Source organism: Salmo trutta, chromosome 2 (assembly GCF_901001165.1).
Source record: "Salmo trutta chromosome 2, fSalTru1.1, whole genome shotgun sequence".
Classification (NCBI taxonomy): Eukaryota; Metazoa; Chordata; class Actinopteri; order Salmoniformes; family Salmonidae; genus Salmo; species Salmo trutta.
Window position 1 is genome coordinate 22,897,067 of NC_042958.1, and position 19,278 is coordinate 22,916,344.

The 19,278-nt window shown below is 41.9% G+C and overlaps 1 protein-coding gene across 4 annotated transcripts; it reads left to right on the top strand.

Annotated features, from left to right (window-relative positions):
• The first annotated feature begins 5,147 nt into the window (after positions 1 to 5,147).
• Positions 5,148 to 18,665, top strand: LOC115153420 (metalloreductase STEAP1). 4 transcript variants are annotated; one of them, XM_029698857.1, is made up of 6 exons: positions 5,148 to 5,370; positions 7,727 to 7,845; positions 8,524 to 8,881; positions 12,094 to 12,260; positions 17,112 to 17,276; positions 17,527 to 18,665. In XM_029698857.1, exons 2-6 carry the CDS (start codon positions 7,735 to 7,737, stop codon positions 17,842 to 17,844), a joined length of 1,119 nt encoding a protein of 372 aa, XP_029554717.1. In that variant the 5' UTR covers positions 5,148 to 5,370; positions 7,727 to 7,734; the 3' UTR covers positions 17,845 to 18,665. The 4 variants fall into 4 exon arrangements, with proteins under 4 accessions (XP_029554717.1, XP_029554725.1, XP_029554733.1 ...); XM_029698865.1 differs by having other exon boundaries at positions 5,152 to 5,370; positions 17,581 to 18,665; XM_029698880.1 differs by lacking the exon at positions 5,148 to 5,370 and adding an exon at positions 8,277 to 8,319 and having other exon boundaries at positions 7,770 to 7,845.
• Positions 18,666 to 19,278: the final 613 nt, after the last annotated feature.

Consider the following 19,278-nt stretch of genomic DNA (forward strand, 5'->3'; position numbering starts at 1 on the left):
TTTTGATCAGGGCCCATAGGGCTCTCGTCAAAATTTGTGCACTATATGTCATTTCGGACATAGTCCCTGTCTCAGATGTCTGCCTGGTGCTAGAAGGCCCCTGATGGCCCTGGGGCCCCTTGACAAAATCATTGGTTTGGGCAGGATTTTGATAGCTTGGAATCCAAACTGATATGCTCTGTTTTAATGAAATTGAGCATGTCAGTTTAGATTCCAGGCTATGATTTTTTGGGGTCATTTCAGTTTTAATAAGAGGGAATTCAACACTGTTTGTGTTATGTGGGCAGGAAAGGGGATGCACTGTCATGGGCCTGTCCTGTCTAACCATATAAAGCACCCGTTGAAAGGGAGGTGAGGGCACATACAACCACGTACGCATGAAGCCATGCACACAGCAAAATACTGATGCCACAGGGAAGAAGTCGTAATACATCCTTTTTCCAAAAAACATAGTGAACGAGAGTTTGGCCATGCTTTCAAAATATCTGTAACTTGAGACGCCTAAAACAAAAACTACTTACATGTGTTACAACATACATGTTAAATAAACAGCTGTTAAATTGGACTGGATGGAATGAAGTGGAACAGCATTCATCCACATTTGGATGGAGGACAGGACGGAGCCAATGCTAACTGTCAGATGGACATAAAACTGTCAATTAAAAATGATCTTTCAGAGCCTATCCATTTTGAAGTCAGTTCCACGACCACTATCCCAATTTAAGCCCTGATATTACCGTAGTGTAAGTGTTAGTTGAAGAGCTATTTCAATTCAATCATTATATTGGATAACATATTCACAGAAAATAATAGTCTACTTACTATCAGAATTAAACAATTCGTTGATCTCTTTGAGCACCCATCATTCGGTTATGTTACACTTCTTCAGAAAGCAGGGAAATCTATGCCTTTAAGCTGTGAAGCGTGGTGGCTCGTATGTGCTGGAAAAATGAAGTATCAAAGCAATAGTCTTTATGCAATGCCTGCTCTCTTCCTAGCCCACTTTCTCTATCCATAGTGAAATGCATACACCTTTTCTTTGAAATATTGGAATTGCTGTGGTTTAATGATAATAAAAGTCAATTTGTGCAGATAACCGTAACAAGACAAAGGAGCTTGCAGACACTGCCACCTATTGGCAAGAGAGGAAAGCTATCTGGCTAAACTAAAGCATAGATTGTCTAACTCCCAAATGGCACCCTATACCTATAAAGTGCACCCTGTGGGCCTATGTCAAAACTAGTGCACTATATAGGGAATACGCTGACATTTGGGATACAGCCATAGACATTGATGTCCGTGGCAAAGTGTCTTCTAGCAGTGATCTGAAAAGCCTTCGCTGTGATGGATGGCAAAGCCCAGCTGACCATATTGCTGTGCTAATAAAAACCTGCCCTGCAATTCACATAGCTCACTGTGGTTTTTTTACCCCGGCACCATTGCTTTTAAGAGGAAAACTGGTTTAGGTGTCAAAAAGAACGATGCCCCTCCTCAGACCACGACTCACCTCAGAGGTATAGAATGAAAGGAGAGCTATATTTACAACTAAGTTTTCTCCCAGCTTGAGACAGCAGGAAAGACCTTACAGATGAAACTTTTACCCCACTACTCCTTACTTGAACATTTTGACTTCATTGCTTCATTACAAGATGGGCAGTTACCGTACATTAACAATGATTTTAATCGAAATGTAAAAAATAACAAGGATAAAAAGATACAGGATAATAATTAATAGATCAAATAAAAAAGAAGACCTTGAAAAAAACAAAAGCAGTGTGTGTATAAAATACGGCTGCTAACACTATCAAATGATGAGGATTGATCTGATGGTGAGCAAGCTGTCACCATGCAATATTAACCATGGGCCATCATGGTGTCAGTATACAGTGCAGTCAGCAGAGGATCGCTGGGTACACAGGAAGTCACTTGTTATCTCTTTGCATCCAGGGGCGTCTGTAAGGCCACTTCCTGTTTTAATTACAAGGATAACAATTAGTGACAACATTTTATAATTCATGTGCAGATGAACCTATATATGTATTGGAGTTAACCATCTCACCTTCCATGAGATTATAGAGGTTGCAGTAGTTTGTGCCGTGATCTCTAATGGCATACCAGCTCTCTGAGACAGACATGGCCTGCAGAGAAAGAATGGCTCTGGTTAGAAGTGTTTAAGACCTGAAACATGTTACTGTAGTGTTAGCTACAGATAACCCACGAAAAAAGATGTGATCCCTAAATAGGCCTACACATTATATTATTGTCCTTATATGTCATATGGATGTATAGAAGTGACGACAGGATCAGAGAATATCCCTCCTACCGAGACGTGACAGTGGGTGAAGAACTCAAAGGAGACCAGACGGAACGTCAGGTCATCGACAGACTTCTTAAATGGTGTGGTGTGTTTGGCTGCTATGAAGTGGATAGAGGCTGCCTGGAGCTGGGGAGCAGAGAGAAAGAGATAAACAGAAAGAGATAAAGAGAAAGAGATAAAGAGAGAGAGAGAGAGAGAGAGAGAGAAGATGGTCATAGTCTGTAGTCAGAAATATGCAACACACAGGGTTGTAAAACTACCAGTATTTTATCAAAGTTACTGGAATTTTCTCTCATTTTGGTAATTAACAGGTAATCTATGGCAATCTATGGTAACTTTGGCAATTTATACTTAAATAACTTAAAATATATATTCATATAAAATATGAATTCAAGAGAAAACAGCTAAATTCATTTTAAAAAGCATCTAAACAACAATTACATAATTTCCAATTAACTCTGCAACTTTTCCAACAATTTACTTTTTTGACAACTGCCACTAGTTTGGCACCAAAACATTTACAACAATCACATATAGACAGAGTAAATAAAGTTGAGTAAAAATGTAAAGGATAATTCATGGTGAAACCCACACATTAAACACCAACGGTATTCCCTAAGTTGATTGAATATATTTAGGTCACATGCGGTTGGTGGCACCTTAATTGGGGAGAATGGGCTCGTGGTAATGATGGGAGCGGAATCAGTGGAATGGTATCAAATACAGCTAACACACGGTTTCAAGTTGTTTGATGCCATTCCATTTGCTCCGTTCTGGCCATTATTATGAGCCGTTCTCCCCTCAGCAGCCTTCACTGATTTAGGATAATGTTTTACAGCTTTGTTACAATGTTTTATATTAAAATCATCTCAATTTATGATTTTATATATTTTACATGTTTTGAAAATTCCATAAAAGGCTTGAACGTTTCAACTTTGAAAGTTACCAGTAATATACTCTTCGTTTGCAACCCTAAACACACACAAGTAATTATACGATATAAAAACACACAAACACACATACACCATACCTTGTAGAGGCACCTCTGTCCCCCCATCGCACAGCTGGACATGGTCCTCCACTGCTTGATCTGAGTGACCAGACCTTCATAGACCTGTCTACAGGGGATCCCAAAGTACCTGTAGTAGGACCCAGAACATAGAAACACATCGATGACAGGGCTTAATACTTAGTCTCGTCGGGCCATCAGCTTGTCTAGTTGAGAAGCCTGGGCCCCGAGGCTACTCATTACTAGTGTCCACCACAGTCATTTCAGGTAAAATGGTACTGGCACCATCTTGTGGATACAGAGGGTAGTGTTCAACTGGGCCTAACAGAACTGCTAATTAAATTAACAAGTGGTTGTAATAAATCAGCACTATGTAAAGTTATTGATTTTTATTTGGAGCCATTTTGCACAGAGAGCTATAATAAATGATTAGTCATCATGAGGGGAATGTCCATGAGATCATATGTTTGTATTTATTTTATTTAACCTTTATTTAACTAGGCAAGTCAGTTAAGAACAAATTCTTATTTACAATGACAGCCCACCCCGGACAAACCCTAACGACGCTGAGCCAATTGTGCGCCGCCCTATGGGACTCCCAATCACAGCCGGTTGTGATACAGCCTGGAATCGAACCAGGGTCTGTAATAACACCTCTAGCAGTGCCTTAGACCGCTGCGCCACTCGGGTATGGGTCAGACCATAAAACAGCAAGAGTGAACAACAGCAACAATTTGTTTTTAAAACAACCAGCACCACAGTAAAAACAGCACGCACCATCTGGTCAAAACATAGACATATAGTCATAGCATAGTAATGGTCAAACAGTAGCTTACCATTCTACTTTGCATTGTGCATGGAGAGGTCCCGCGGATGTGATCTTGAGATTTGAGGTCCCAAAAACTAGAGCCACCGAAAGGATCCACCCTGTCAAATGCATCTTGTGAAAAGTAATATTTTTTGAAGCAGTATCCAAGTAACACATTCACAACACCAACAACAAAGTTCTGAGGCCTGTTTTGGGAGACGGATAGAAAATCACAGGATGGTCATGTGCGTTTAGAGGAAAGGAAACAGCCTAAATTCAATTAACTTTAGAAAAAAGATCCATCATTCTACAGAGCAGAGACAGAGCTACAGAGGGCAAGACTAGAGAGACATCTATGGGTCATTGAAATGAAAGCATCCACTGTGAACTTGTGAAATTGTAAACTGCTTCATCAATGAACATACATTACAGCCATACATTCCAGGCATGTGCATGTTCAGGGTTCAATGATGCATTGGAGACTCTCCAAAAAGGAGAGACAAACGTTATTCAAAGTTGTTGTAAGAGGATAAATCTGACATTCAAGATACAGTGTGGTTGTTGAAAGCTTTTTTGTTGTTGCAAATAAAATCACATTTTTATATTGGTTAACTCAGTCTTTAGAATAGAATATAACTTATTTGATCGCTAGAGGTGTCTGTATGTGTTCGTTGCTCATGTTTGCCCATGTCTTCTAGAAAGAACTAAATATTACAGAAAAAAAAACAAAAAAAAGAGTAGTGTATTCCACAGTAGGCTATAGGCAATCCTTCCTGTATCGTTCACGAGGACGGACACACCATTCAAAATGTGTGGCTGTGATTTGTATCCGAGACCCGCCCCGAAAAGTCGTATTAACTCCGCCTCACGGGCGTACTTACCTATCCTTGTCCAGAGGTGTGTAATAGATCACGCCCCTTCCAAATCCAACTTCCAATCCGTGGACAGAATTTGCCAGACCCCCTCCTTACCGCGGTCCTTTCACTACAGAACGCTCAATGCCCCACGTCCGCATCATTTTGAAGACACGTAGGTTGTGGAGCTTTTAAATAGATGTAGTCCGAGCCGCGAGCTCGTCGAGGACTGAACACTTCTCTTCTTAATGTAAACGAGCCCCGTGTCCTCCACGCGTGTTGAGAGTTGTTCACGCAGCGCGCAGTTTCCCCCCACAACTTTCATCCCTTTGGACCCGTCCATCGGCAGGATAAATATTTGTACAGATGACCTAAACTTCCAGTAAGTCACTGACATAACACACATACAATAGGTTGACAGATTGTCCACATTTATGCCATTGTTTGCTTTTACTAATGCTATTTGCGCATATGTTCTCTGGTAAAGGATTTTATAGACACTTAAAAAAAAGTTACAACAACGAAATCTTCAAGTAAACCAATAAAACATTTATACAGGTATCACATTTCCATATTTGCTTTCTACTTTAGTAGGCTACACTGCACTATACTAGGCTACAAATGTAATACTGTTTTTCTTCCTATTCTATTTCTGTCACAATTATGTTATTGTGTTACATTTTGCCAGTCCTGTTTTTTTAATCCTCGGGTATTAATGGTTTCGGTTTAATGCCGTGGGAATAGAAGTCATGTGGATTCTGCTCTCAGATCTCGAGTACTTCACATTCCATTTTGGGAATTAAACCCAGGAGAGTCTGATTGGAACAGGCTAATTATTCATAGATTTCACGTCCGTCGCATTTTTTTTTTATAGTCTTTAGCAATTTACTTTTAAGAGTATTTATTGCGCCTACCTAGCTCAAATTCTAGAGGTCAGATTAAAACTAGACTATAGAGTCCATAAAGTGACCATTCGATTTAAAAAATACCGGATTGACAAAATTTGTAGGTGCAACAGTTTTTTTTAAATAACATTTATAATGTATCGCTTTCACGTGCACATTTCCGTCAGTGTTAAGAAACAACGATGTGCTGCTACATTCTTTTTTGTAGCATATCTGACAAAGCTAACATTTTTTTTTTCTGTAACTCAAGAGTTCTAACACCAAGTCGGTTGCGCGATAACAACACAGCTGCTTGCCCCATGCTGCCAGTCTTAAGTGTTTGCGAACAATTTAGGCTACTGTATATAGATCGCTACATTGTGGTATTCAAGCTGAGGTTAACCAATACATGCAAACAGATATTTTGATTATCTAGGTAGCTAACTAGCTACAAAGTCTAGCAAACACCAGTCAGCTGTAAGCTAGCTAACAAACAGGCAAATAAAGGTAGCTAGCCAATGAATGTGATTGTTTTGATTGGCTAGGTAGCTAGCTAACGTTAGCGTTATACCAATCATATGAGCGCTAATGTTGGCTGGTTAGCTAACCAACAAGCGAGGAAAGCTAGCTATCTATATTTTTACAAGTAAGGTTTTTCTCGCATAAGGCTGAAGTCATCAAGGGGAAACTGCTGATGTAGACACTTGCGTATAATCGGAGCACAAATAAACTAGCGAACGTCCTTGGCTGCTATGATATCCAATTAACTTTAGCTAGCTAAGTAACCTTAGCCAACGTAAGACTAACGTTAGCTAACGTGTATGGCCAGTTCATGCACCACAATATATTATACTTTCTTACACACAACTTAACTAGTTCGTTAACATTAGTTACGTTAAGTTTAAAACCACCAATATTTGGGAAACTGCCACGCTGATCACGTAGGTAGCCAGATTTCAGACAGGACAAACACTGCAGTTAGCTATGCTATATTTCCTTGACTAAGAACATCCAAGACCACAACACAAACCTTAGCCAAGAAAACAAATTGTTTTGTTAAGAAACAGTAAATTACATACGTTGAACTGCATATAGTAAATGGTTGAATCCTAAACTAACAAGTATAAACAAAACATTAAGTTACACGTTATTTTGACAGAGGCAATGAACTGTCCATTGATCAGCAAAGCAATTGATAAAACAGGACCATATTTGAAACGTGGTCCTGTTTTATCAATTGCTGTGCTGATCAATGAGCTTATGTCAATATTACACAGATAAGTTAACAGTTACAGAAATCAGAAATGCAGACAGGCTCTATCAATCTGAGCTACTGTGTCCAACACACCACCACCTGTGTTTATGTTGGGTGCCTACTGACCAAAAAAAGGATGTTATGATTTTTTTTTTGCTAAATTAAAGGTTTAAGGAAATGCACCACATGCGGTACAACTCACATTATTGTGGAAGCACCTCCTCTAAGAGTATGAATTAAGCTGTTTGAATCCTAAGCAACCTGCCTACCAATAGTTTGAAGTACAGTACCAACATAGCTACTTTAGTAGGTCAAAGCTATGTGCTGGATAACCTTGGTTGAGCATTGTGGTGCACATGTGAATTTGACTATTTTTGGCTTCAGACCAATGCCTATTCTCACTTAAAATGTAGTTTCTTGTTTTTAATAATGTTCTATTGATCAGTAAGACCACATAGTCAACTCTATAGGAGTATTAGCCAAACTATGCACTACAATTAAGAGGAACTACCAAGGGTGTTTCCAGATGTGTAATTCCAGGATGTTGAAATGCCTTAATCTATGGTGATGGCATGATGTCTCTGTTCCTGTCTGCCAAGTCTCTGAAATGATGGAGAAAAGACAAGCAGATTCACAGACCACTGTGGTGGAGGACCAAGACACATGGCAAGAGCTAGCTATAATGGACCCAGTGGACAAACCACACCTGGTACACAAGGTAAAACACACCCATTGCCCATGTCAGTGAATCAGGCTAAGCTCTCAGGTGAGTAGAAAAATCATTTCCCGAGAGGAAATATGCCGTGTGAATAGGGGCCGTTGTTTAATTAAAAGTTATCCTGCTTACCCTATTGCTGTTATTAGTCATTTCAACTGGTTGTGACTCAGAATGTGAACCGTTTGTTTGCATTTAAGCTACCCCCATAGAAAACCAACTATATAGTCAGTTAGTTGTATGCCGGCCATACATTGCTGTAGTATTACTGTGCTTTAGAAGAGGAAGCTTATAGACACATTTCCTGGCCCATTTCCCAGAATCAGAAAGCTCTTTGTTTCCCTAGCAGTGGATACGATCACATGCAACTTCAAATGCAGCTCATGACAGTTAAAAAATCCGTAATGAAATGGTTATTGTCTACAATATTCCAGATGTCATCAGAGGATTGATTACATAGCAAGCCAGCGAAGCAAGGTAAAATATCACAAATAGAGCTAGATAAAGCCAGAAGAATGATATACCTGTTGAACATAGCTATGGTTGTTTTCATGGTCATCACTCACTCACTGTTAAGTTTGTCAAGGTTCCGACTTTAGCGTTAGCTATTGTTCTACAGAGATTTTTGGTCGGGGAATACATGCGCATCACTCGAACATGACGTCTCCTCTCCTCCCAAAGGCCTCCGAGGACCAGGAGGCTCTGTTATTGAACAGGGCTAAACATCCTAAACATCGCCCTCTGCTGGTCTCCTTCGCCCTGGAGGAGTTTGAGTTTCCCTCCAGCGTCTGTTTAGAAGAGATGCCCCTCTTCCCCCAGTGGCACCTACCCCTCAAACTGATGGCCATCTTGATGGCGCTGACCTTCCTGTACACTTTTATGAGGGATGTGCTGCAGCCCTTTGTGTCTCAGAGCAGGAGTGACTTCTATAAGATCCCTATACTGGTGATGAATAAGACCCTGCCATGGACGGCCATATCTCTGCTTGCTCTGGTCTATCTGCCTGGGCTACTGGCTGCCCTGCTACAGCTGCACAGAGGTAGGCTACACACGCATACACATACTGTATGTATGAAGGCAGGGGGACACACACACTCGCAGGCATGGGCACAGACACACACAAACATGCAGGCAAGCACAGACATATACACCTAAGTATGCTCAAAGTCCTACACTTAAATTTGCCCATTGCTATGTGCTACACGTGGTGTTTTTCCTTTGAGACTTAAGGTGTCCGCATACTTCCCAGCGAAACAGTTCAGAAGAGTTTGTGCATATATTATGATGACATTTTGTGACGTTTCTGTTTGTTTTGGACTTATGTTGGCTGTTCTGGCACACAACCTGTTTTCTGGAGGCAAGCCGAAGTCTACGCCCCTTCATCGATGATTGGTCAAGAGTAGAGATTCTTCAATAAAGTCTTAGTTGTCATTCACATTTTTTCGTTGAAATACTATTTATAGTTATGAATTAGCCCAAGGTTGTCTTTCCCTGCAGGAAGGTCTACTCTTGTCTGCCTGGCAGAAGAACCTCAACATATTGTGTATCATTGGGTCAACACCCTAGTCCAAAAACAAATCCCGTTTGACCTTACTACCCCCCTCCCCCCCATCCTTGTCTGACCCTTCCCCTCAATCTCCCCTCCCCCTCTTCATCTCTCTCTCTGTCCAGTCACTATTCGTAAGGGTAATTGGAGCCTTGCAGTGTATAAATATAGGTTGAGGTTTCCTCAGTGCAATGTAATTGTAGGGGGTTGAAAATATGCAGCCAGCCACAATGGAAGCAAGCTTCATAGATAGGATAACACATTGGATTTTTTGGGGCGTCGGTTTCTCTACAATAAAGGTCAATGGATCATATGAAAAGTACTGAAGTTAGTCTATATTAGGGTTCCAGTGAGTGCCAGACAGCCAGGATGTGGCAACATAGTGTCAAACCAGAGCTAGGGTGTTGGTTTTGACATGATGACACACGTTATCTTGAGGTTCTTCTGCCAGGGAGACGAGTAGTAGATCCACCACGTAAAAACAACTTTCCCAGACAACTGTAAGCCTTTTGTAGCCTGACAGTTTGCGTCCGCATACTTCCCAGCCGAAACAGTTCGAAAGAGTTTGTGCATATATTATGATGGCATTTTGTGACGTTTCTGTTCGTTTTAGACTTATGTTGGCTGTTCTGGCACACAACCTGTTTTCTGGAGGAAGCCAAAGTCTACGCCCCTTCATCGATGATTGGTCAAGAGTAGAGATTCTTCAATAAAGTCTTAGTTGTCATTCACATTTTTTTGTTGTGAAACAATGTACCAAACATCTTAGATGTAAAATTGCGCGATTAAGAGCTCCTCTGCAAAAACGTCAAAATTAATGACAGATTTTTTTAGTTATCTTAGATTCCTTCTCACTCTTTTGAGGAATAGTCTGGCTACGGCATCTCAAAATGGACAAACTATTGCTGCTTTTTTCACATTTTTCAAGCCAAGGTCTTTTTAAAGGAGTATGCGAGCACACTCGTTCAGTTCGCCTAGCCAACTCCGCCAACCAAAGCATGCTGATGCCTTTCCGCCAGTGTGTTATGTTAATGTTACCTCTAGTGTTATTATATCAGGAGTGTGCCACTAAAGACCTATGGCGAGCAGAATCAACAACCTCTGCATCATGGGGCGGCAGCGTAGCCTAGTGGTTAGAGTGTTGGACTAGTAACCGAAAGGTTGCAAGTTCAAATCCCCGAGCTGACAAGGTACAAATCTGTCGTTCTGCCCCTGAACAAGGCAGTTAACCCACTGTTCCTAGGCCGTCATTGAAAATAAGAATTTGTTCTTAACTGAATTTGTTCTTACCTTTATTTAACTAGTTAAATAAAGGTAAAATAAAAATCATTCAAGACTGTTGCTTTGTGAGAAGGTGTTAAAGTTTATACTTAGCAATTGTTATGTAAATGACATATGAACAGTTCAAATCGAAGTTTATTTGTCGTGAACACAGATTTGAAGATGTTATCACAGGTGCAGCTAAATGCTTTTGTTTCTAGCTCCAACAGTACAGTAATACCTAGACATAAAACAAATTAAAACACAATAAAAATCCAAACAAGCGTTTACATTTTCTAGATACTCTTATCCAGAGCAACGTACAGTAATGAGTGGACACATTTTAATATTTTGTTTGTACTGGTCCCCCACAGGAATTGAACTCACAACCCTGGCATTACAATTGCCATGCTCTACCAACTGAGCCACACCAGATGTCATAGAAGGTAGAGCAGGTCTGCCGGAGCCATGAGACACGGGTGCTGGCCTGCATAGATGGAAACTGAACATTTAAAAAGTGAATTGTCAATGGAAATGCGCGATTAGGCCTACTACCACAAACAATTGAATTTGAAAGTCATTGGAGTGCACAGTTGTACACATACTCCCACAAATACACACTGACATGAAATCAGTGCAGTGAGACACACAGTTTGCATAAGCGCAGTCAGTGGATTTATTTACTTATTTATTTAAGTTTAGAGAATAAATGAAATCCTATTTATAGTTATGAATTAGCCCAAGGTTGTCTTTCCCTGCAGGAAGGTCTACTCTTGTCTGCCTGGCAGAAGAACCTCAACATATTGTGTATCATTGGGTCAACACCAACACCCTAGTCCAAAAAAAAATCCCGTTTGACCTTACTACCCCCCCCCCCCATCCTTGTCTGACCCTTCCCCTCAATCTCCCCTCCCCCTCTTCATCCCTCTCTCTGTCCAGTCACTATTCGTAAGGGTAATTGGAGCCTTGCAGTGTATAAATATAGGTTGAGGTTTCCTCAGTGCAATGTAATTGTAGGGGGTTGAAAATATGCAGCCAGCCACAATGGAAGCAAGCTTCATAGATAGGATAACACACAGGATTTTTTGGGGCATCGGTTTCTCTACAATAAAGGTCAATGGATCATATGAAAAGTACTGAAGTTAGTCTATATTAGGGTTCCAGTGAGTGCCAGACAGCCAGGATGTGGCAACATGGTGTCAAACCAGAGCTAGGGTGTTGGTTTTGACATGATGACACACGTTATCTTGAGGTTCTTCTGCCAGGGAGACGAGTAGTAGATCCACCACGTAAAAACAACTTTCCCAGACAACTGTAAGCCTTTTGTAGCCTGACAGTTTGTCAGCCATTTTAAAAATGTGTTGAGAAGCACTACTAATCCCCCCCCCCCCCCCTCTCTCACACACACACACACACACACACACACACACACATCCCTCTGTCAGGTACCAAGTACAGCAGTTTCCCAGGCTGGTTGGAGAGGTGGATGTCTATGAGGAAACAGCTGGGCCTGCTAGCTTTCTTCCTAGCAGCACTCCATGCTATCTACAGCCTCTGTTACCCTATGAGACGCTCCTACAGATACAAGCTGCTCAACTGGGCTTACCAACAGGTAGATGGCTACTGGCTAGACCAGGCTTGTATCAAAAATCTGAAAATTGCATTTCTTTGTATAACTGTTGAGATGCATTTTATACTATGATGAACAGAAGGCTGCTTATTTCAGCAATATGGCATATATTCAAGCAAACTCAATCAATCAAATGTATTTTATAAATTACTTTTTACATCAACAATTGTCACAAAGTGCTTATACAGGAACCCAGCCTAAAACCCCAAAGAGTAAACAAGGCAGATGTAGAAGCACGGTGGCTGGGGAAAAACTACCTGGAAAGAGAAAGGGGGATACCTAGTCAGTTGTCCAACTGAATATATTCAACTGAAATGTGTCTTCCGCATTTAACCCAACCGAAAGGCAGGAACCTAAGCAGAAACCTAGAGAGGGACCAGGCTCCGAGGGGTTGGCCAGTCCTCTTCTGGCTGTGCTGGGTGGAGATTATAAGGTTACATGACCATTTAGGCTAGATCGTTCCTCAAGATGTTCAAACATTCATAGATGACCAGCAGGGTCAAATAATAATCACAGTAGTTATAGAGGGTGCAACAGGTCAGCACCTCAGGAGTAAATGTCAGTTGGCTTTTCATAGCCAAACATTGAGGTCAAGGCAGCAGGTGAAATAGAGAGAGGTAGAAAGAGAGAGAGGTAGAAAGAGAGAGAGGTAGAAAGAGAGAGAGGTAGAAAGAGAGAGAGGTAGAAAGAGAGCGAGAGGGTTGTATATTGGTATAACATTTCTTGACAGGGTAAACCAATTCTTACATGACAAATTACGGTGCCAGGTTTCTGTTGGTATTGAGGTGTGGGAGTTTTGGTATGGGCTGTATGCCGGCCAGAATAAACAGAACAACCTGATCGTTGTGTACTTTTCTCAGTATGGAATCTAATGTGAATATGAAGAACAGCTATTACTGAAAGAGAATTTTATATTGACTGTTGCTCATCCCAATGTGCCAGTTCACAATCAGGCATAGTTGTCAGATGTCACTTTGATATGTGCATGTGAAATGCTTATTTGACTGAATATACGCCATATCAATCAAAAGTATTTTATGAGGCCCTTATTTACATCAACAGTTGTCACAGTGCTTATCGTGATACCCAGCCTAAAATCCCGAAGAGCAAGTAATGCAGATGCAGAAGCACGGTGGCTGGGAAAAACTCCCTAGATAGGCAGGAACCTAGGAAGAAACCTTAAGAGGAACCAGGCTCTGAGGGGTGGTCAGCTGAGCTCCCTGCCATCCAGGACCTCTAGACGGTGTCGGAGGAAGGCCCTAGAAATTGTCATAGACTCAAGCCACCCAATACATAGACTGTTCTCTCTGCTACCACACGGCAAGAGGTACCAATGCACCAAGTCTGGAACCAACAAGACCCTGAACAGCTTCCACCACCAAGCCATAAAACGTTCAAATAGTTAACGAAATACAGTGCCTTCCAAAAGTATTCATGCCCCTTGGCGTTTTTCCTATTTTGTTGCATTACAACCTGTAATTTAAATTTATTTTTATTTGGATTTCATGTAATGGACATACACAAAATAGTCCAAATTGGTGAAGTGAAATGAAAAAAATAACATGTTTCAAAAAATGTAACGGAAAAGTGGTGCATGCATATGTATTCAGCCCCTTTGCTATGAAGCCCCTAAATAAGATCTGGTGCAACCAATGACATTCAAAAGTCACATAATTAGTTAAACAAAGTCCATCTGTGTGCAATCCAAGTGTCACATGATCTGTCACATGATCTCAGTACCTGTTCTGAAAGGCCCCAGAGTCTGCAGCACCACCAAGCAAGCGGCACAATGAATACCAAGGAGCTCTCCAAACCGGTCAGGGACAAAGTTGTGGAGAAGTACAGATCAGGGTTGGGTTATAAAAAAAGATCAGAAACTTTGAACATCCCACGGAGCATCATTATATCCATTATTAAAAAATTGAAAGAATATGGCACCACAACAAACCTGCCAAGAGAGGGCTGCCCACCAAAACGCAAGAATCAGGCAAGAAGGGCATTAATCAGAGAGTCAACAAAGAGACCAAAGATTACCCTGAAGGAGCTGCAAAGCTCCACAGCGGAGATTGGAGTATCTGTCCATAGGACCACTTTAAGCCGTACACTCCACAGAGCTAGGCTTTACGGAAGAGTGGCCAGAAAAAAGCCATTGCTTAAAGAAAAATATAAGCAAACACATTTGGTGTTCGCCAAAAGGCATGTGGGAGACTCCCCAAACATATGGAAGAAGGTACTCTGGTCAGATGAGACTAAAATGTAGCTTTTTGGCCATCAAGGAAAACGCTATGTCTGGCACAAACCCAACACCTCTCATCACCCCGAGAATGCCATCCCCACAGTGAAGCATGGTGGTGGCAGCATCATGCTGTGGGGATGTTTTTCATCAGCAGGGACTGGAAAACTGGTCAGAATTGAAGGAATGATAGATGGCGCTAAATACAGGGAAATTCTTGAGGGAAACCTGTTTCAGTCTTCCAGAGATTTGAAACTGGGATGGAGGTTCACCTTCCTTCAGGACAATGACCCTAAGCATACTGATAAAGCAACACTCGAGTTGTTAAGGGGAAATATTGAAATCTCTTGGAATGACGTAGTCAAAGCCCAGACTTCAATCCAATTGAGAATCTGTGGTATTACTTAAAGATTGCTGTACACCAGCGGAACCCATCCAACTTGAAGGAGCTGAAGCAGTTTTGCCTTGAAGAATGGGCAAAAATCCCAGTGGCTAGATGTGCCAAGTTTATAGAGACATACCCCAAGAGACTTGCCGCTGTAATTGCTGCAAAAGGTAGCTCTACAAAGTATTGACTTTGGGGGAAGTGAATAGTTATGCACGCTCAAGTTCTGTTTTTTAGTCTTATTTCTTGTTTGTTTCACAAAAAATAGTTTAATTTTCAAAGTGGTAGGCATGTTGTGTAAATCAAATGGTACAACCCCCCCCAAAAAAAATCCATGTTAATTCCAGGTTGTAAGGCAACAAAATAGGAAAAATGCCAAGGGGGTGAATACTTTCGCAAGCCACCGTAGCTACCCAGACCATCAGTATTGACCCTTTTTGTACTCTTTTAACTCATCACATATGCCGCTGATACTGTTTATTATCTATCCTGTTGCCTAGTCACTTTACCCCTACCTATATGTATATTATCTACCTCAATTACCTTGTACCCCTGCACATCGACCCGGTACTGGTACACCGTGTATATAGATGGGAATTTTGGGAAAGTTACTGGAATTTTGCAACCTTAGACAATCACAATTATATTAACCAATCAAATGTATTTATTAAGCCCTTCTTACATCAGCTGATGTCACAAAGTGCTGTACAGAAACCCAGCCTAAAACCCCAAACAGAAAGCAATGCAGGTGTAGAAGCACGGGGGCTAGGAAAAACTCCCTAGAAAGGCCAGAACCTAGGAAGAAACCTAGAGAGGAACCAGGCTATGAGGGGTGGCCAGTCCTCTTCTGGCTGTGCCAGGTAGAGATTATAACAGAACATGGCCAAGATGTTCAAATGTTCTTAAATGACCAGCATGGTCAAATAATAATAATAATTACAGTAGTTGTAGAGGGTGCAACAGGTCAGCACCTCAGGAGTAAATGTCAGTTGGCTTTTCATAGCCGATCATTCAGAGTATCTCTACCGCTCCTGCTGTCTCTAGAGAGTTGAAAACAGCAGGTCTGGGACAGGTAGCACATCTGGTGAACAGGTCAGGGTTCCATAGCCGCAGGCAGAACTGTTGAAACTGGAGCAGCAGCACGACCAGGTGGACTGGGGACAGCAAGGAGTCATCAGGCCAGGTAGTCCTGAGGCATGGTCCTAGGGCTCAGGTCCTCCGAGAGAAAGAAAGAGAGCGAATTAGAGAGAGCATACTTAAATTCACACAGGACACCGGATAAGACAGGAGAAATACTCCAGATATAACAGACTGACCCTAGCCCCCCCCCCCCCCCCCCCCCCTTGACACATAAACTATTGCAGCATAAATACTGGAGGCTGAGACAGGAGGGGTCGGGAGACACTGGGGCCCCGTCTGACGATACACCCGGACAGGGCCAAACAGGCAGGATATAACCCCAGCCACTTTGCCAACCCGGATAGGAAGATCACGTCAGTGACTCAACCCAATCAAGTGACACACCCCTCCTAGGGATGGCATGGAAGAGCATCAGCAAGCCAGTGACTCAGCCCCTGTAATAGGGTTTGAGGCAGAGAATCCCAGTGGAGAGAGGGGAACCGGCCAGGCAGAGACAGCAAGGGCGGTTCGTTGCTCCAGTGCCTTTCCGTTCACCTTCACACTCCTGGGACAGACTACTCTCAATCATAGGACCTACTGAAGAGATGAGTCTTCAATAAAGACTTAAAGATTGAGACCAAGTCGGTGTCTCTCACATGGATAGGCAGACCATTCCATAAAAAAATGAGCTCTATAGGAGAAAGCCCTGCCTCCAGCTGTTTGCTTAGAAATTCTAGGGAAATTAAGGAGGCCTGCGTCTTGTGACCGTAGCGTACCTGTAGGTATGTACGGCAGGACCAAATCGAGAGATGGGTAGGAGCAAGCCCATGTAATGCTTTTTAGGATAGCAGTAAAACCTAGCAGTAAAACCACAGGAAGCCAGTGTAGAGAGGCTAGCACTGGAGTAATGTGATCACATTTTTTAGTTCTAGTCAAGATTCTAGCAGCCGTGTTTAGCATTAACTGAAGTTTATTTAGTGCTTTATCCGGGTAGCCGGAAAGTAGAGCATTGCAGTAGTCTAACGTAGAAGTGACAAAAGCATGGATACATTTTTCTGCTTCATTTTAATTTATAATATTGTAATCTCTCCATCAGGTCCAGCAGAACCAGGAGGACTCATGGGTAGCAGATGACGTGTGGCGTATGGAGATCTATGTCTCCCTGGGTATCATGGGTTTGGGTCTCCTGGCTTTATTAGCCATCTCCTCTCTTCCCTCCATTTCTGACGCCCTCAACTGGAGAGAGTTCACCTGGATGCAGGTGAATCTTTTGACCCTGAAAAATAAATAATGATGTCTGTCTGTATGTCCTTCCATCCACCCGTCTGTCTGCCTTTCTATCGATGACTTAAGTGGTCAGGGTTTCCTCTCCAGTATCAATTTATCTCTGTTTGTGTCAATGACCCTGAATTTCACTGTCAGTGTCTGTTTGGCAGTACCCGTGGAACTGTCTCCTTGTTTACCAATTCTCCTGTTGTCTGTATGTCCGTCCGTCTGTCTTTTCTTAGTAGCTGTTGACAGGCCTCCTTTTTGTTTATCTATCTTCTGGTCCTTCCATCCTGCAGAGGACTCTGGGATATGCTGCCCTGGTCCTGTGTACAGCCCATGCTCTGGTCTACGGCTGGAGGAAGTGGGTGGAGCCTAAGCACTACGTGTGGTACACCCCTCCATCCTTTATCCTGGCCTCGCTCCTCCCAGCCACCGTCCTATTGGTCAAGGCTGTGCTGCTGCTGCCTTGCCTGGACCGGAGGCTGGGGCAGATTCGTCGAGGCTGGGAGAGTCCCCGCCCCCCAAGGGGAAGGGGAGTGACTGAAAAAGACTCGCTATGAAAGATGACACGTCAAAACCTGGGATGCAGCAGTGACGATTTGATAAATTGTTTCAATTTTGGGATAAGGCCGGAAGCTTGGTCTCTGGACCTCAAGGAGAATCGGTGCTGGTTGATGGGCAACATAAAGTGGCCACTGCACAGTTCTACTCTTCTGCTTATTATACAGATATCTGAGGTGACATACTCTGTAGTCTACACACAGTATGCTTACTGAATTGATGTCTTGAGAACATAGCCTGGTTAAGCAGGCTGACCGCTGTGCTCATGTTTTGTTTAATTGAGATATTGCAAGATCAGACTGGTTTCACAAGGCTACTGAGGAAGCTCAGTTCAGTTGAAGGTAAAAGTAAAACGAATGACCCTCTTGTGTCATGTTTGCACCCAGTCAGGGAAACATGGAGAAACCAAAGCTTGCTCCTCTTAGACAATTATTCTATAAGTAAGTAGTTAGTGCATAGTAATGTTATTTAATGTCAGACTAGACAATGGCTGTAGACAATCCCTGTAGACAATGTAAAATGTAGTGCACTATATAGGGAATAGGGTGCCATTTGGGAAGCAACCATTGAGAGCATCATCATAATTCCGATTTAAGTAGGCCCGTGATAATTTATATGAATGATTTCGAAGCTTACTTTGTGCTTGTTTTCACCAGTATTTTCTCTGGCGCTAGAATATCCATTAGAATATATTGTATTAGAATATGTTTTATCAAGACAGTAGCAAAAAGTCCTGAAATATCCCAAAATGCAGTTGAAGGTAGAGGAACTACCCTCAGTTTCACTCTGAAATAAAGATTTGAACATGATGAGAGTTCAACTGCTTGCCCTTTCATGACTACAGTTCACTTTTGACATTCACAATTGTTATTTTTTTTTAAACACATGACTATAGTTCTTTGTCTAACTGAGTACCAGAGTCAAAGAGGTAATTGTTTTAGATGAATGTGTCTAGCTGTACAGTGACACTCTTGTTTATAATTCCTGGTCTGTGCCCTTCTTCTTTCCACTTTATTTTGTTCCACTTTATCCTCAGACTTTGGATAAATATGGTGAATATGTTGGAGAGATAATACAGGTGTTTGTTTATAATTTGTTTATAATTACTTCTGTATTATTTATCATTTCTAATGTATAAAAACCTGAGTAATGTAAAAAAATATGACTTTATCCTATTCTAACTGGTACTTGGCTCGTTTTTGTATGAAACCGTTTAATCTGAGGATGCTTAACTAGTCCTTTTCTTTCATCAAAATTCAACCTCACATGGGATTTAGCCTTTGCAAATGAACACCAACACGGAAATCCTAAAAGGATAGGCTCTGTGTCCCTAACTGAAGGAGACCTCGTTTTGAGGACATAGTGTAAACGGCAGTTCCAGATCTACCTGCGTGGCGCTACCTCCCCTTTGTGCGTGGTGTGATGCTCGTCGC